At 38.7% G+C, this 14302-nt stretch overlaps 1 protein-coding gene across 3 annotated transcripts in view; it reads left to right on the top strand.

The window, feature by feature from the left end:
• The window catches only part of DYNC1I1 (dynein cytoplasmic 1 intermediate chain 1), a 341842-nt gene that overhangs the window by 74653 nt on the left and 252887 nt on the right, over positions 1–14302 (top strand). For all 3 annotated transcript variants that reach the window (XM_064487554.1, XM_031454937.2, XM_031454935.2), the window contains exons 2-4: positions 3497–3614; positions 10119–10233; positions 12941–13031. In XM_064487554.1, the coding sequence (XP_064343624.1) occupies positions 3507–3614; positions 10119–10233; positions 12941–13031 (314 nt within the window). In that variant the 5' untranslated portion in view covers positions 3497–3506. The remainder of the gene's footprint in view (positions 1–3496; positions 3615–10118; positions 10234–12940; positions 13032–14302) is intronic.

Below are 14302 nucleotides of genomic sequence, written 5' to 3'. Positions count from 1 at the left end.
CACTGTTTCAGGCATTTCACCGTGTGGAAAGGCCCATTCATTTACTCTAATGTGTACTTTCCAAGCCTTTTATAAGGCACTCTCTTGAGATTTCTTGTTCTCCCAGGGGTTGATGCAAAGTGTCTAGTTTGGAATAGATCCAAAAATCTGTTAAGTGGAAGGTGCTCTCTAGCTGTCTTTTAACATAGTGCTTCCACTGCCTTTAAAAAGTGAAGGGTTATTTGAAACGTCACTATGTAATACAATTTTTTAAAGTTACCTTAGAGTTTTCGTTGTTTATTTTAAAAATATTAGTTGTCTGGGTGGTTATTTAAATGACCAACATTGTCAGAAACCTTTATTAGTTGTAAGAAGACCTTTGCCTTTTGCAGAAATGTACTAAGAACACACCTTACTTCCCACTGGTGAATGAAGTCCTTTGCAGGAAAATTATAACAAATACAGTATATTCTTGTGATGTGGTTTTCTCAGTAAGGACCATGATATGTAGATGAAGTCGTGCCAGATACTTTTGGTGGACTGAGAAAGGTAGATAAAAGTTGGACAATGTGGAGGAGAGGGAAACTTCTTAGGAAAAAAACCTTAGCGTTTCAGCATAGGATGACACAGCTATTGCTTTAACAGTAATTTTTCTGATCGGACATTTCATTTTTGATAGCAGAAGAAAGTCAGAAACATAGATTTGATTGGGGAAGAATATATGTTAACTTCTCAGATGGCTTCTGGGCTTAGGTTCTCATTTTCTCCTATCAGGATTTTTGGTGTTGAAAATTATTGGCAAAGAGTATTTTAGTGGTAAACGTTACTTTGATCAGTTCTATGGCTTCTCCTGGGGAAAAAAAAAACCAGAAGATCTAACTACTTGGGTCCATATTCTTCCATGCCAGCCATCAAATTGGAACGTTCCTTCAGGCAGAATGGTTGCTTTCCGGCTGGCCTCAGTCACTGGTTGGTTTCCTCAGGTTGTCTACCTGGCACCTCTGGGACAATGAACTTGTGACTCAGGTTAAACAGTGCTTGGCAGGTAGATGCCGTTGAGCTCCATCCCACAGCCCCAGCCCCCGTCCAGCTTCTCCCTCCATCCGCACTACTGTGTCTCTGAATTCTTCCTGCCTAGAAGTCCTGTTGATACTTAAATTATGACATGCTGGAAGTTTTTTCATCATTTCATTCTTTGACTTCTCTTCCCAATTTTGCTGCCATCTTCTTGACTCTCAGAGTTGAATCATTACTGAATCTTCCTCTTTTGCTTTCACATCTAAAGGCTACCAAGAATCCCTTCTGCCATCTTGGCTGTGCTCCCTTCGGTCCACGTTCCCTCCGCATTCTGTCTGTACATTCACCTACAAGACCAGCACACGTGCAGTCGACCCAGGTCGATGTTGGCACTGGCCTCCCAGCAGCTGGCTTTTTTCTAGTTTCTGCTCCCATCTGTTTCCCATGCAGGAACAAGAATAGGTTTAGGCAAACTTGTATTCTGTTTTCACTTTGTCACTTTCCCTTTCAGAGAGCTGCTGTGATTTCCCCTCCCTCATTGCACCCACTAGAACTCACTTTTCTATTTTCTCAAGTCTTTACCACTTGCCTGCACCTGTCCATTCTTACCAACTAAAGTTTGTATTTCTTGACTTGGATTCATTCACATCTCTGTCTGTTGCATGCAGCCTGCTGGTTCTCTCCTCCACAGTCCTTTGCGTATCCTGTCCTCCCATCCTGTGCTATTTCCTGACCTCATTCTATATCCAGTTCAAATTCTACCACTTCCTCAAAGCTCAGCCTTGCTCGCTCCACCAGATCTTCATGCTTCTTTTGTTCTTCATCCCCTCTGAACTTGTACACTGGCCATCACTGGGGCATACGTTTAGAGCATGGACATGTTGAATTTAGGTTCTGCCATGGATGGGCTATGCAGTCAGGTCTTGCTGAGTCTCCTTCATCTGTATTGTGAAAAAGGCATTAGTAATAATATTGGTCTCCTTGGATTGTTGTGCTTAAGTGTAAAAATGTGCAGGTGTCTGGCACTCAGTAATCAGTAAGTCAGTCTCCCAGGGAACATCTCCAGGCACGTCACATGCTCACAAGTTTGAGTTATGCACTCCTTGAAGGAAGGAATCTGGTTCTGCTCATCTTTGTACTCGGATACCTTAGAAAGTGCCTAGCACAGATTAACTATTTAGCAAATATTTGTTGAGAAATGAAGAGTGTGCATGAATAGCAGAGATTGGTCATTGTGATTATGATTGTTATTACTTCACAAATCTTTGCCATCAGACCATGAGCAAGAATATGTACAGTAGGACGGACAGTAGGAATATAGTACTTCCCAACTGCATGTATTCATCTGAAAGTGTCTTCTTGATTACCTTCTAAAGACAGTGACAGGAAGTGTGAGCATTTTTCATGCTTGGCGTTCTTTGGTTTTTTGCCTTCATCTCTCTGTCGTCTACTTAGGGATACATTACATATTCATCCTAGTTGCATGCAAGTAATATGCAAATGAATACTCATAACATTATGGTTAGTTTTTTTTTTTTTTTACTTTATTTTAGGAATTTGGGTCAGAGAGAGTTCTTCGTTTTTCAGTATTTTCATTTTCTTAGCTTCTAGTTGGGAGCACAAAAGAGACAAATTGGTAATTGGTGAGAGTCTTCTCCAATCTCATTTTATTTGAAATTTCTGGCACCATCACCACTAGGATCACCTTCACCATTAACATTAAAAATCTCATTGAGATAAATTTTCTCAAGAACTTGCCATGGTGTTATCTCTTAATTCACGTGTTCGCAAACCTCTTTTGCTTTGAAAAGGAAAAGTGCCAGGATAAGCAATATTGCATTCAGTATGCAAATGAAGGTTTTATAGAAATAGGGTTGTACTGGAGATGAAATTAATTGTGACAGTTGAGGAGGAGTTTTACAGAAAAAGCAAGATTAGCATGTTAGGTCTTCAGTGGCTGTCTTCCCTGATATCAGCATATAATATTAGGTGAAGTGAAATCTCCATGTGCCCCAGCTCAGTGGAGGAATGTTTATTGAGCCTGTAGAAATTTGAACAGGGCACGTCTCTGAGAGTTTATGGCAGCTGATTTTCTTTCCTCGGTGTGGGGATAAATTGGTCCATTGTTGTCTAAATGGGAAGTCATGATTTCCATTTTTTGATTCTCTTATTTATTTTTTGTTTATTTGTTAAGAAACTTGTACAGAAAATGTGTTACTTATTATGAAGTAAGTTGCTATTATTCTTCAGACCAGAATAGACTATAACATTGTATTTTTTTCAAATGTTATGTCTATATAAAAAGGGAAGATTTTATATAGAGGGAGACCAGATCTAACTTAATTTGGTTTTTTTTGATTCTTTGACATAGGCTAAAGTATACAATCTGTAATTGCCAAGAAGTCATATTTTCAAGCTGGATTTCCTTTTGAATGATTTTTACAATGATAATACAGAAAAGTTATTTGTATATATTCACTTTTTTTTCCTTTTCCTCCAGGGAAACCAGCATGTCTGACAAAAGTGACTTAAAAGCTGAGCTAGAGCGCAAAAAACAGCGCTTAGCACAGATAAGAGAAGAGAAGAAACGGAAGGAAGAAGAGAGGAAGAAGAAAGAGGTAAATACTGTGTGCTGGGGTGTTGTGGGGGAAAAGGAAAATCACTTGATTCTGAGGAGCTGGTTAAATAGATAAAGAGGACCCTCTAAAAGAATGCTGTTACAATACCTGAATAAAATGAGTGATGTCTACACACTCAGAATAATAAGATCATTGCCATCTGCTGTGTACTGGTCAGGCATCACCTAAGTGGTATATTGCATTTGGTGCAGAGGTCCCCAAGCTCCAGGTTTACACCAGACTGGAATAGAACCCTGAAAATAATCTGTGATATCTCTGTTGTTAGAAATTCTTTAGCCTTTCTGTGTCTGTTTTCTTTCCTTAATATGAGAATAGCAGTATATTTATTTTGTCCAATCATGAGGATTAAAAAAGTTAATCCTATAAAGCACTTAGCAATTCCTAGGATATAGTTAGTTCTTAATTAAGTGTTAGTGTTAAGGGAAGGTTTTTTTAAAAAAAAAAAACTATTGGCCAGAACGTTTTAGGAGAAAATTAGAAAATGATGCCAATGGACTAACATGATTTCCCAAGTGTTTACATTTTTCAGGGTAAATAAGAATCTTAGGTCTGGTAAAGGGAAAGCTGTATTTTTCTCCCTGGTGAGAAGGTGGATAGTTGAGTAGTTCCTGCTCCATGGACATAGAATTATGAGCTGTTAAATCTAGAAGAGATTTTAGAGACCTTCCACTGAGGCCCCTCTTTATGCCAACAAACCAGCAGAAACCAGAGGTAGAATGTAGATTTTCTGTCTGCTGGACCCAGAACCCGGGACTTCGATTCCCAATTAAATGCATTGGTGCCTGAGCATGTTCTTTTTCCTACTATCTCAATCCAACAAATAGTTTATTTTTAATTCTCCAGTTTGCTGTGGCAGTGTAGAAGTAGCCCACATCTTGTACAAAAGCCAGATGCCAAAGATATTTTTGAGTACTTTTCTAAGAAGGAAACTTCATATAGCGTGATATGCTTGCTTGTACAGAAACCAGAGCTGCTTCCCTACTCAGAGTTTTTCTTTCAGGAAAAAAAGAATGTATTTTGATGCCTTACAATCTAAGCAAGTGTTGTTTCATACTATAAGGCTGGGAGACCAAGGTAAAAAGATTTATAACAATTATCTTCCAATGAAGTAAAACATAATTGCTGTTGCACTCTAGCCTCCTGCATCTCGCATCTCTTGGTACTGTTACAATTTGATTGATGCCGTGGTTTGTTTGTCCTTGACAGGGAGCATAATGTTTTTCCTTCAGAGATCTTTGCTGTTACATATGCAGTCTTGAGTGAAGTAGAGGTGAGAACTGACAAGGAATGGCTATTCATTTCCATGCAAAGCCAGAAAAAGCATTAAGTTATTATGCTCCCTTTCCTTCAAATGTCAACACTTACTGGAGTTTTAAAGCACCTGTTATCCTTTACTAATAACCGGTTTCCTTTTAAACTGACATTCTAATATCCAACTTGAATTCCATAGAATTACCACGAAATGCGATGTGATATGAGAAATCTGATTCCAAATTATGCTGTCTGCTTCATCTTTGTCATTTTACACATTTTGGTGGGGATGGGAATTACAGGCAAACAAGACTGATTGAAACAGGCCACCCTTTTTGTTCCTACACCAAGCAGCTTTGCCTGATGGGGATTTAGCTTGTTATGCAGCAGACAGAGCCCTGGCAGATTGGGGGTGGTAGGTGGTAGGGAATGTGGAACTCCTGGACTCTAGGCATTCCTGGGCCTCTATCTGGTTCTGGAATTAAAGTCACATAGTCTTAGTTTCCTCATTTCTAAACTGACAGGGTGGTTTAAGACTGTGATCGATAGCCTGACTCTCCTCTACGGAATCCTGTGGCAACAGAGTCCCAGCCTCCCATCCCCAAAGTTTCTGATTGGAAATATCTAGATAGGGCCGGATTTTGGGGTCCATTGAGCTACAGGATCTTTGAGGTCTGTCCTGGCTTTAAATTCTGTCCCTCCACAGCCCATTTCCCCTGCAAAAGATCTTTCCTTGGGTCAGACTGTGATAACTCGGTTTGTTCTGAGAAGCCAGTGCTGTGAGACAGAAAGCAGTAAAACTCAGTGGTTTTATACCAGTCTTCAGGCTGAGTGTGACTAGGACACCTGGCTCTCCGTCTCACAGAACATCCTTGAGGGAGTGTGGGACCTCTGTGAACCTATTTTCCCTTCTGTAAAGAGGACAGACAAGTGGGTCCTTCCTCATGGAGTTCTGTGAGGATCCAAGGAAGTACTGTGGAGGATAGAAAGACACAAGGTCAGGAAGAAACAGCTGTTGCTCTGCTTCTGAGATGGGCCCTGAGTGGGGCCCATAGAACGGCTGCGTACATAGGTCAGGATCACTGCTGGTGAGATCATTTTTCAAAAATGCCCCATTATTGGAAGGGTCTTATAATTCAAAGCCCCTAGTTGCCTGGGATTATAGCATTTAGTAGCCAAAAGAAACCTGGAAGTAATCTATTCTGATCCTTCTTTTTCAAATGCCCTTAGGCCCCTGGGTACTAAGCTTCAGAAGCAGTCCCCCTTTATCTCCAGTCTCAGGAAAGAATGCCTTTTCCAGCCAGTGGTCCAAATCAGAAACCTGGGTGCATTCTTTCACCACCCCTTCTCCAGCTTAACACTGATCATGGGTGCTGGACAGGCACAACAGCTCTGCCCTTTCCCCTCCATTTCCCTTCTCCCTAAAACTACGCTCCAGCCTGGCTACTCACGGTTCAACTTGTGGGACACCCTCTCTCTTCTTTCTGCTTTCACTGTTCTGTTAACCACATTAACCATGTGAATGTCTCTTCTTCTAGAAAGCCTTCTCTAAAACTTTTTTCCAGCTGTGACTGAGTTAGTCCTGTACCCTCTCCTTGACTTTAACAACATATTTAGCACCATTTGCCTGTTCATTTGTCTTTCTCTCCTAACAGAGCAACCCTTTTGGGGACAGGATTAATATTTTTTCATCATGGAATCAGTGTCTAGCATAGATCCTGCCACATTGTAGGCCTTCAATAAAGGGTTATAGAATGAATGAATGAGTGAATGAATGAACACCTAAACTAGTTAGGTGGGTCTGAGATGCTGGTCACAGACATTCTTTCCAAGCATTTGGAATGCTTTTCTGCAAATTTCCTTGGAAGCATCAGATCCTGTCTGTGAGATGCTTGTAAACTGGCCACTGTTATCAGTTCCTGAGTTTAACATTTTCTAGTTTTTTGTTGTTTGTAGAGAGTGAGAAATAGCCTTAAGCTTGTAAGTTTAATTAAAAAAAAATCTGCTTAGGCTTATAATTTAAATAAAACAACTTTAGAATAAAAAGGAAACAAAATGCACTCTAACGCCAATCTGAGTGACTGTGTTTGCCGTGACTGAAAACTAGTGTGAATTGGGACCACCCAGATTGACTGTCTCCACAGGATCCAGAAGACTGTGGACATGTATAAAATTACCACTTACTGCATCTTTGGATGTTAACTGCCTTCTTGGTTGTGGTGTTATGGATGAAATCTGATTTTAAAATAAATATAGTGGCCACCATTTAAGACACAGAAAAAATTTCATGAAAAATTGGCTTTAGTGCAATGAGGTGTGCATAATGGGGCCACCCTGAAATTTCGTCCTGTCCTTGGCCTTCTGTTGAATCGCTGCAAGGAGGGGTTGACAGGGGTTTCCTGGCCTGTCCTCACTTGTACCTCTAACAACTATGGAGCTGTCTTTGGGAAAGTGACTGACAATTCTCAGTTGACGGATTTTCTTTCTTCAATTATGTTCTCCCCTCTGAGTCTTAGCTGTGATGACTCTTAAACAGAAATACCATTCTCTGGGAAGGACACCTAGCATATTTTAAATTATTAGTATGCAAAATCACTCCTTATTGAGTCATTAAAATATATTGGGACTCTAGTATTTACATGGAAAAAAATCAAAGATTTCATGACTAGGGCACTTGGTATAACTGTCTTGGATGAAGTAACACATTGTTTAGTTTAAGGCGCTAATTGGTAACAGGAACTGCCTTTATTTCCAATAAGCCCCAGTTGCCTAAGTTCCCATTTTTCATGGTCAGCTTTGAGTGTTGATAGCTTTCCTAAGCTTCTGATAAATCTAGATGGACATTTATCCTTACTAGTATATGTCATTTTATTGTCTCTGTCCTTGAGAATTAAAAAAGGCAGAAGGCAGAGAATGAGTGGTAGAGGCACCTTGTATAGTGGGAGTGGAATTTTGGTGGTGGCATTCAGGTGGGCTATTTTTGCACAGTGTCTGTCCATGCATGTTGACATGTGATTTATGCTCTAGTATGTTTCTAGAACACTTAATGATTAAAGTTAGAATAAATTAAAAAAAACAGATTCATAGGACATACATGATAGAAGGTTATAGATAACATGCCCTATGTTTATTCAAAAGGAAAAGATCAGACATCTTTTTCTGTTCAGTCTGTGTAAGCTCCATTAGAACTTCATGACCATGGGGACTCGTTGAAAGGATGAGGAAGGGTTAAAGATTTTTTGTTGTAGTTGCTAGGATGTAGAAGTGGCTTTGCTATGAGCACTGGGTCACTGGAAGATTGTGTGACTCCTTCTAACAGTGGTGTTGTAAAGGGGCTTCCTGAGTGGGGTTTAGTTAACGTATAATTCTTAGATTTTACAGCTATAGAATAACAATTACCAAAGGCAGAGTATTTGTTCATTTAACACGTTTTTGTATTGAGCACCTACTAAGTGTCAGACCTTGATCTAGATGTGGGGATATAGTGGTGAACAAAACAGACACGCATCTGCTCTCAGTAAAGCTCACAGTCCAGGCGTGGCTTAGGTCTTCACTGTAAAGCCATGCTACTCCGTATTGGCTTCCTAAGACGAATTTTGCTTGTCTAAGTTTTTTCATTTGTATTTCAGTAGTGGCAGCGATAATTCCCTTTTCTTTCATTTCTCCACCCACTCTTTTCTTTGATCCTTCTTTTAACTTTATACTATGTGAATGTTGATATAGATCCTCACTCTGCAAGGTCCTTTTTCTTATCTTACTTCTGTCTTTGCCTCTGTAGTATGCATTAACTTTGGAACTTGCTAGTGTAAATGTTAAAATGGGAAAAGAACGTGAACTTTGATATCTTCAAAGATCAAGCTGCCATTTTAGAATTTTGGATTACATGAGAGTGCCTGAATGTTCCAGTGCCCTCGTTAGCCCTGACTGACCCCCATAATGGCAGCTTTCCCTCTGATGACAGATACACTTAAAAAATACGAGTGCGTTTTAAGCCTGAGGCAAATAATAGTGGAAGCATTGAGCCCAGAACTATGTGCATAGATGCATTTTGTTTATAATTGGGGTGTAGGTTACCATTTGGGAGTAAGTCAAAAGTTGCATGAACTCTTTCTGCTTTAGATACCAGGATAGGAATTACACTTCACTGCTTTGAAATGTACTTTGTGCTCCTGAAAGAGGTAATGTGTCTCTTAGATGCCCAGCTTGCCCCTGGGGAGGAAGGTGTGTCTGATAACTGGATAATTGGTTTTTGACAAGCTTTAAGACAGCTTCACTTCTGTAAACTCAAAGCCTTGTCATGAAGTAGCTGCACATCAAATAGGTTGTTACCACATTTCAGATGTAGGGCAAACATCTTGTCTTAAGTAGTAATTGTGTTATGAAAAAGAAAAGAGACCCAAATATTTAATTCCTTGGGAATCCCACCACTGACTTTCTTTAACCTGTATTTTGACTTGTCACTATCCTGCAAAAAGACAGACCGGGCATTGGATCTGACTATAAGAGGCTCCCACAAGATACATTTTTTAAGCAGAACTTGGGGAAAGAATGTCTCTCTCCTAAATGATTTTTTGTTTTATGTTTTTATACACAATAATTTTCTCCTGTGAGTTAATACGTATAATGGAAGCCTATGAGAATCAGAATTAAGTAACCATACTTACATCAGTATTGTTCACATGCCTTAGTAAACATTTTAGTTTGGCTTATTTAAACTATGGTAAACTTAGATTGCTGGTACAATCATATGTTTTACAGTTACAAATTTTCATACCTAATTTTACTTTTTAGCCAAATCCCAGTAATTCCTCGCTTGCATAATCCCAAACATAGGCCATGAATATTACAAACACATACTCATCAAGAAGTGATAATATGTTTTCCCAGAAGGGACAAGAAATCTAAAACAGCAGACAGTTTTTTTTTTTTTAATCCAAATCCCAGTTAGAAATACTTTGCCTTGATGGTTTCTTCCAAAACCGAATGACAGAAATTCTCATAGCATGTGATAGAGGCAGGAAAAAGCCTTTGACCGAAAGAGAAAGCACTGGGTTAGTAATTATTAAATGGGCCAGTTACAGTGTTTTTTCATCCTTTATACACATGATTATATCTATTTACGACGTTTGCCTGGTCTTTGCTGCCATGCATTTACCATTTTCAGTTTCAGACGGGAAAAGCATACCTTTAGTTCTGTTACTCACCTTTCTTTCTGGCATTTACTTTTTGTAGGCTGATATGCAGCAGAAGAAGGAACCAGTTCAGGACGACTCTGACCTCGATCGCAAACGCCGGGAGACAGAGGCTCTGCTGCAGAGCATTGGGATATCGCCCGAGCCCCCGCTAGGTACTTACAGCGCTTTGTGCCTCTATTTCCTCAGATTTGACTTGCATGGGATATACCATGTCCAGTAGTTTACTGTTCTTTCATGTCTCTTTTTCTTTAAAGAAATGCTTTGACTTACGGTTCAGGTGTATTTATTTTTGGAATTGAGGGGGCTGGAAGGAGATAGGGGGGACGGGTTGTAGCGTTGTTGACAATTTGCTGCTTGTTGGCTGATTTCTGTGGTCAGCCTTCTCTACCATGTTACTATGAGAGTGTTTTGTACTTGATAAATGAGTGGCCATATGGTAAACACAGGAAATCTTGGAATTAAAAAAAATTGTTCTTTATTTCCATTTCTGAATCCCAGCCTCTCTCTGCCAACCTAAATACTGTGAATCTGGTTATGAATTTCATAACTACCACCGGCATAGAGTTATTCCATGATGAGAACAGAATGCTTCTTGGGAAATTTGAAGGAAAAGTTAAAATGGTGACAGATTAGCAGCTAATTAACAAGTTTAAATCTATTTGACTTTGTTGTATATCTTGGTTTCATTGCTCATTGGCATTTTTACCGCAGCACCCCCCTTTCCAACTCATTCATTCCTACTTAGTTATCCCTGATCTCATTATATCACCAGGATTTGAATATTGAACTGTTTGTTTTATTTGTGTTGAAGGTAGCTTGTGCATAACATATTTATTCTGTCACTTAGCTCTATGTCTCTCATGTGATGTTATTTTTCTTTATCCATTTGCTTTCCATACATTTCAGAATAATCCTAGGGTGTCTGTAAAACTATGTGATATCCAATATAGTTTAAAAAAACTTTAAAAATAATACATAACATATAAATAAATACAGTATCAGGTCCCCTTTTATAAATGACTCATCTTTTAATTCTATCATTGGCTTCATATTAAAATAAATTATTTATTTCCATAGTTACTTAAATTAACAATAAAAATTATCCCATGTACAACAAATTGGCAAGTATTTATATCAATATAAATAAGAAAAAGGAATATATAAGTCTACAAATTATTAAATATTGCTGGGTATAACTTAATGTATGACACAAAACTAAAACACCATGAAAAAGCATTTTATACTCAACCTTAATTTGTAGTAGGTAAAATCATATGTCTATGATGAGCCAGCAATGATATAATAAATCCCAATAAGATGTTGGTTATTTTTGTTAGCTTCTTTATGGTGTAGAAGATGTAACCTATGGGATATTTGAGTGATGGACCTTCTTTGAGGAGCTGATAAAAATTTTTATTACTTAATTGACATGTGATATAGACACTTTGCAATTATATTTTTGCCTCAAAATAGCCTTCTAGGTTTTATTGCAGTGTGAACACTGGTTAAACACAGTAATAGAATGTCTGTTCTCTCCTGTCCTGCATAAAACCAGCAGTTAAACCTTAAGAACAAAACGGTTAAACACCCCTAAACCATCACCACATTCTGAACTATCCCTGCCAAGGGGCCCTGGCAAAGGTGGACCCCTTTTTCAGTTTTCATCCATCTCTCTGACTTATTGCAGAGGATAATCAGTGAATTAATTGTGGGACCACATGAAAATTCCTAGTTTCTTGACAGATCTGCTGTTGTGTTACAGGATTTGGACAAAATAGTTAAACCCTTTACCCTATTAAATAAATAAAAGGAAATTGCACATGATTGAAACCAAATGGGAATCTACACTTATGTACTGAAGTTTCTTTCTGCCCATATGGCTTTTTTGGCATTTGTGATATTGAGAACCCGTTCTCATCTGGCTTGGAGCCATCTTGGCTATTTGGTGTACCTTCTATCTGAAGGACATTTGGCTTGTGTCTGAAGGATAAAGAAAGTACATTTGCATTTCCTTTAGCTTTTTTCTTTTATTATCTTTGCTCTCAGATTTTCAGCCTGCACTGACCTCGATCTTTGAACTTGTTTCTCCTGTCTGCAGAATGGCAGTTTGCTTCTGCACACACGGCAGTGCTTTCTAGAGCTGCTGGAGGTGGAGGCGGAGGAAAACAACTCCCAAACACAGTGAACAGTGCAGTGGGATGAAACTATTAATTAAGTGTAAAAATAAATCAGCCTGGCATTCTCCTTTGTTTTGAAAGAGATTTTTAAATTACCAGGTTCAACATTTACCCTTTCTCTGTCAGTCTCTCATAGCAAATGCAGTTTATATTCCACGGACAATAGATTTCCCTTCAAATGCAGGCATGTAGCAGACTTTTCTGACTCTCCTTGACCATTTAAAATTGTTCAGTATCACTTGTAATCTTTTAAAGTTTTATAGACACCTCACTTTATTTTTTAAATAGGTCACATCTATACTAACAAAATAAAGTGGAGAATTAGAATTATCTGGATAGTTCATGCTAGAAAGATATTTGACTTGAATTATCTGGATAACTATTTTGATTCTCCATTTTACTTTGTTAAGGTGGACATGGCCTTAGAATCCCTAAGTTAATTCTGGCTAAATTCATTTCAAATTTTAATTTCCAAAATATGAAAAATTCACTTGACTTTCTTCCTTTTCTTTTCTTTCCTTTTTTTTTTTTTTCCTCTTTTTTCCTTTTCCCATCTCAATCTCTCCTGGCCATACAACCACTTTAATTTGGGCCCATTTGTTTTGATTTGTCTGACACTGCTCTTCCCCAGTGCAGTCGCTGCATTTTTTAACATGGGATACCTGTTATTTTCATTATTTAGTCCCAACCCCTATGTCTCCCTCCTCGAAATCAGTGAGCACTCCCAGTGAAGCTGGAAGCCAAGACTCAGGCGACCTGGGACCACTGACAAGGTAAGAATTGTCCCTTTACAAAGGCCATAGTGGGATGTCAATAATGCAAAAACAAAAACCAAAAAACCAACAAAAAACACCAAACAAAAAAAGGCTTGAAAGCCACACCACCCTATTGGACACTGTTAAATGTGCATGTATCTTCATGTATCAGTCATTTTATGTTTATATCTATGGTGGCTTGCTATTTTTGGTGGCAGAGCATTGATTTTGAGCCCTAGAAATGATAAACATTTATTATCCTTCCATGAATGGGCTACTTTAGCACTATATGTCTTATTTGACAAACACAAGTATATCCATTAGCTTAGGGCTTAAAGAAAGCAGGGACTGACCAACGACAAATGAGATATATATCCAGCTTTTCATTCTACATTGGCTTTGGTTTCCATGAGAATCTTTGTGAATGGAACACTGAGATGTTCTAATCCTAGATTTAATTTTTCAGACGTCTTGTTGGTTTGCTTAATAGAGTTGACTAATTTGAGAACTTGGTCCCCAAAGTGTTTTTATGATCATCAGGATTGACTGCTCTGTTTTTGTCCATGGCCAGATTTTTATTACACTAGGTATACTCAAAGATTATGTAACTAACTTCTGAAAGCAAATATAGGCATTCTCTAACTTGACCCCTGAAGGAGCATCCAAAAGTAAAAATGTGAAGAGAGAAAGGAGAAGGCTCATCATATGCACAGAGTCACGGTAACTTTCCTAATTCAGTTGTCTTCAGCAGGGTTCCCATGTGCAAGTGCCCAAGGCAGGTGATAGAAATGAGTGGGGAGTTGAAGGGCCAGTAGCAACTGGTTCGCAAGCACTCCCTTTATAAAGGTCTGATGGTCTCCTCACAGCTCAGGCCGGTTGAGCTCAGGTGGGAACATGGACCTAGGTTCTGCACATCTTTTAAGTTTTCACGAGAAGCTAAAAATTTAAGTATTTATTCACAGTCTCCTAAATGTTAATGACTTTGTTAAAAGTAGTTGTGGGCCAGATTTGGCCTGTGAGCTGGCAGTTTGTGACCTCTGTTTTTGACTCATTTAATTAAAAAAAAAAAACGTAAAATATGTTAATAAAATTCCAAATAAAAGAAACAATTATCCACAGCACCGCCATTCTAGCAAATCAGCCTTTGCCTCGTCGATGGACCTTTCAATCCTTGTCTACCTGTGTACATTTCTTGTTGCCATATATGTTCCTGGTAGAGCGGTATACAATTTTGCGTTTTTCTTTTCTCACTGAACACGTTATCATGAGCGTCACCTTCTGAAAGTACA

The sequence above is a fragment of the Camelus dromedarius genome, chromosome 7 (genome assembly GCF_036321535.1).
Source record: "Camelus dromedarius isolate mCamDro1 chromosome 7, mCamDro1.pat, whole genome shotgun sequence".
Taxonomy (NCBI): Eukaryota; Metazoa; Chordata; class Mammalia; order Artiodactyla; family Camelidae; genus Camelus; species Camelus dromedarius.
This window is presented reverse-complemented; position numbering and strand designations above follow the sequence as displayed.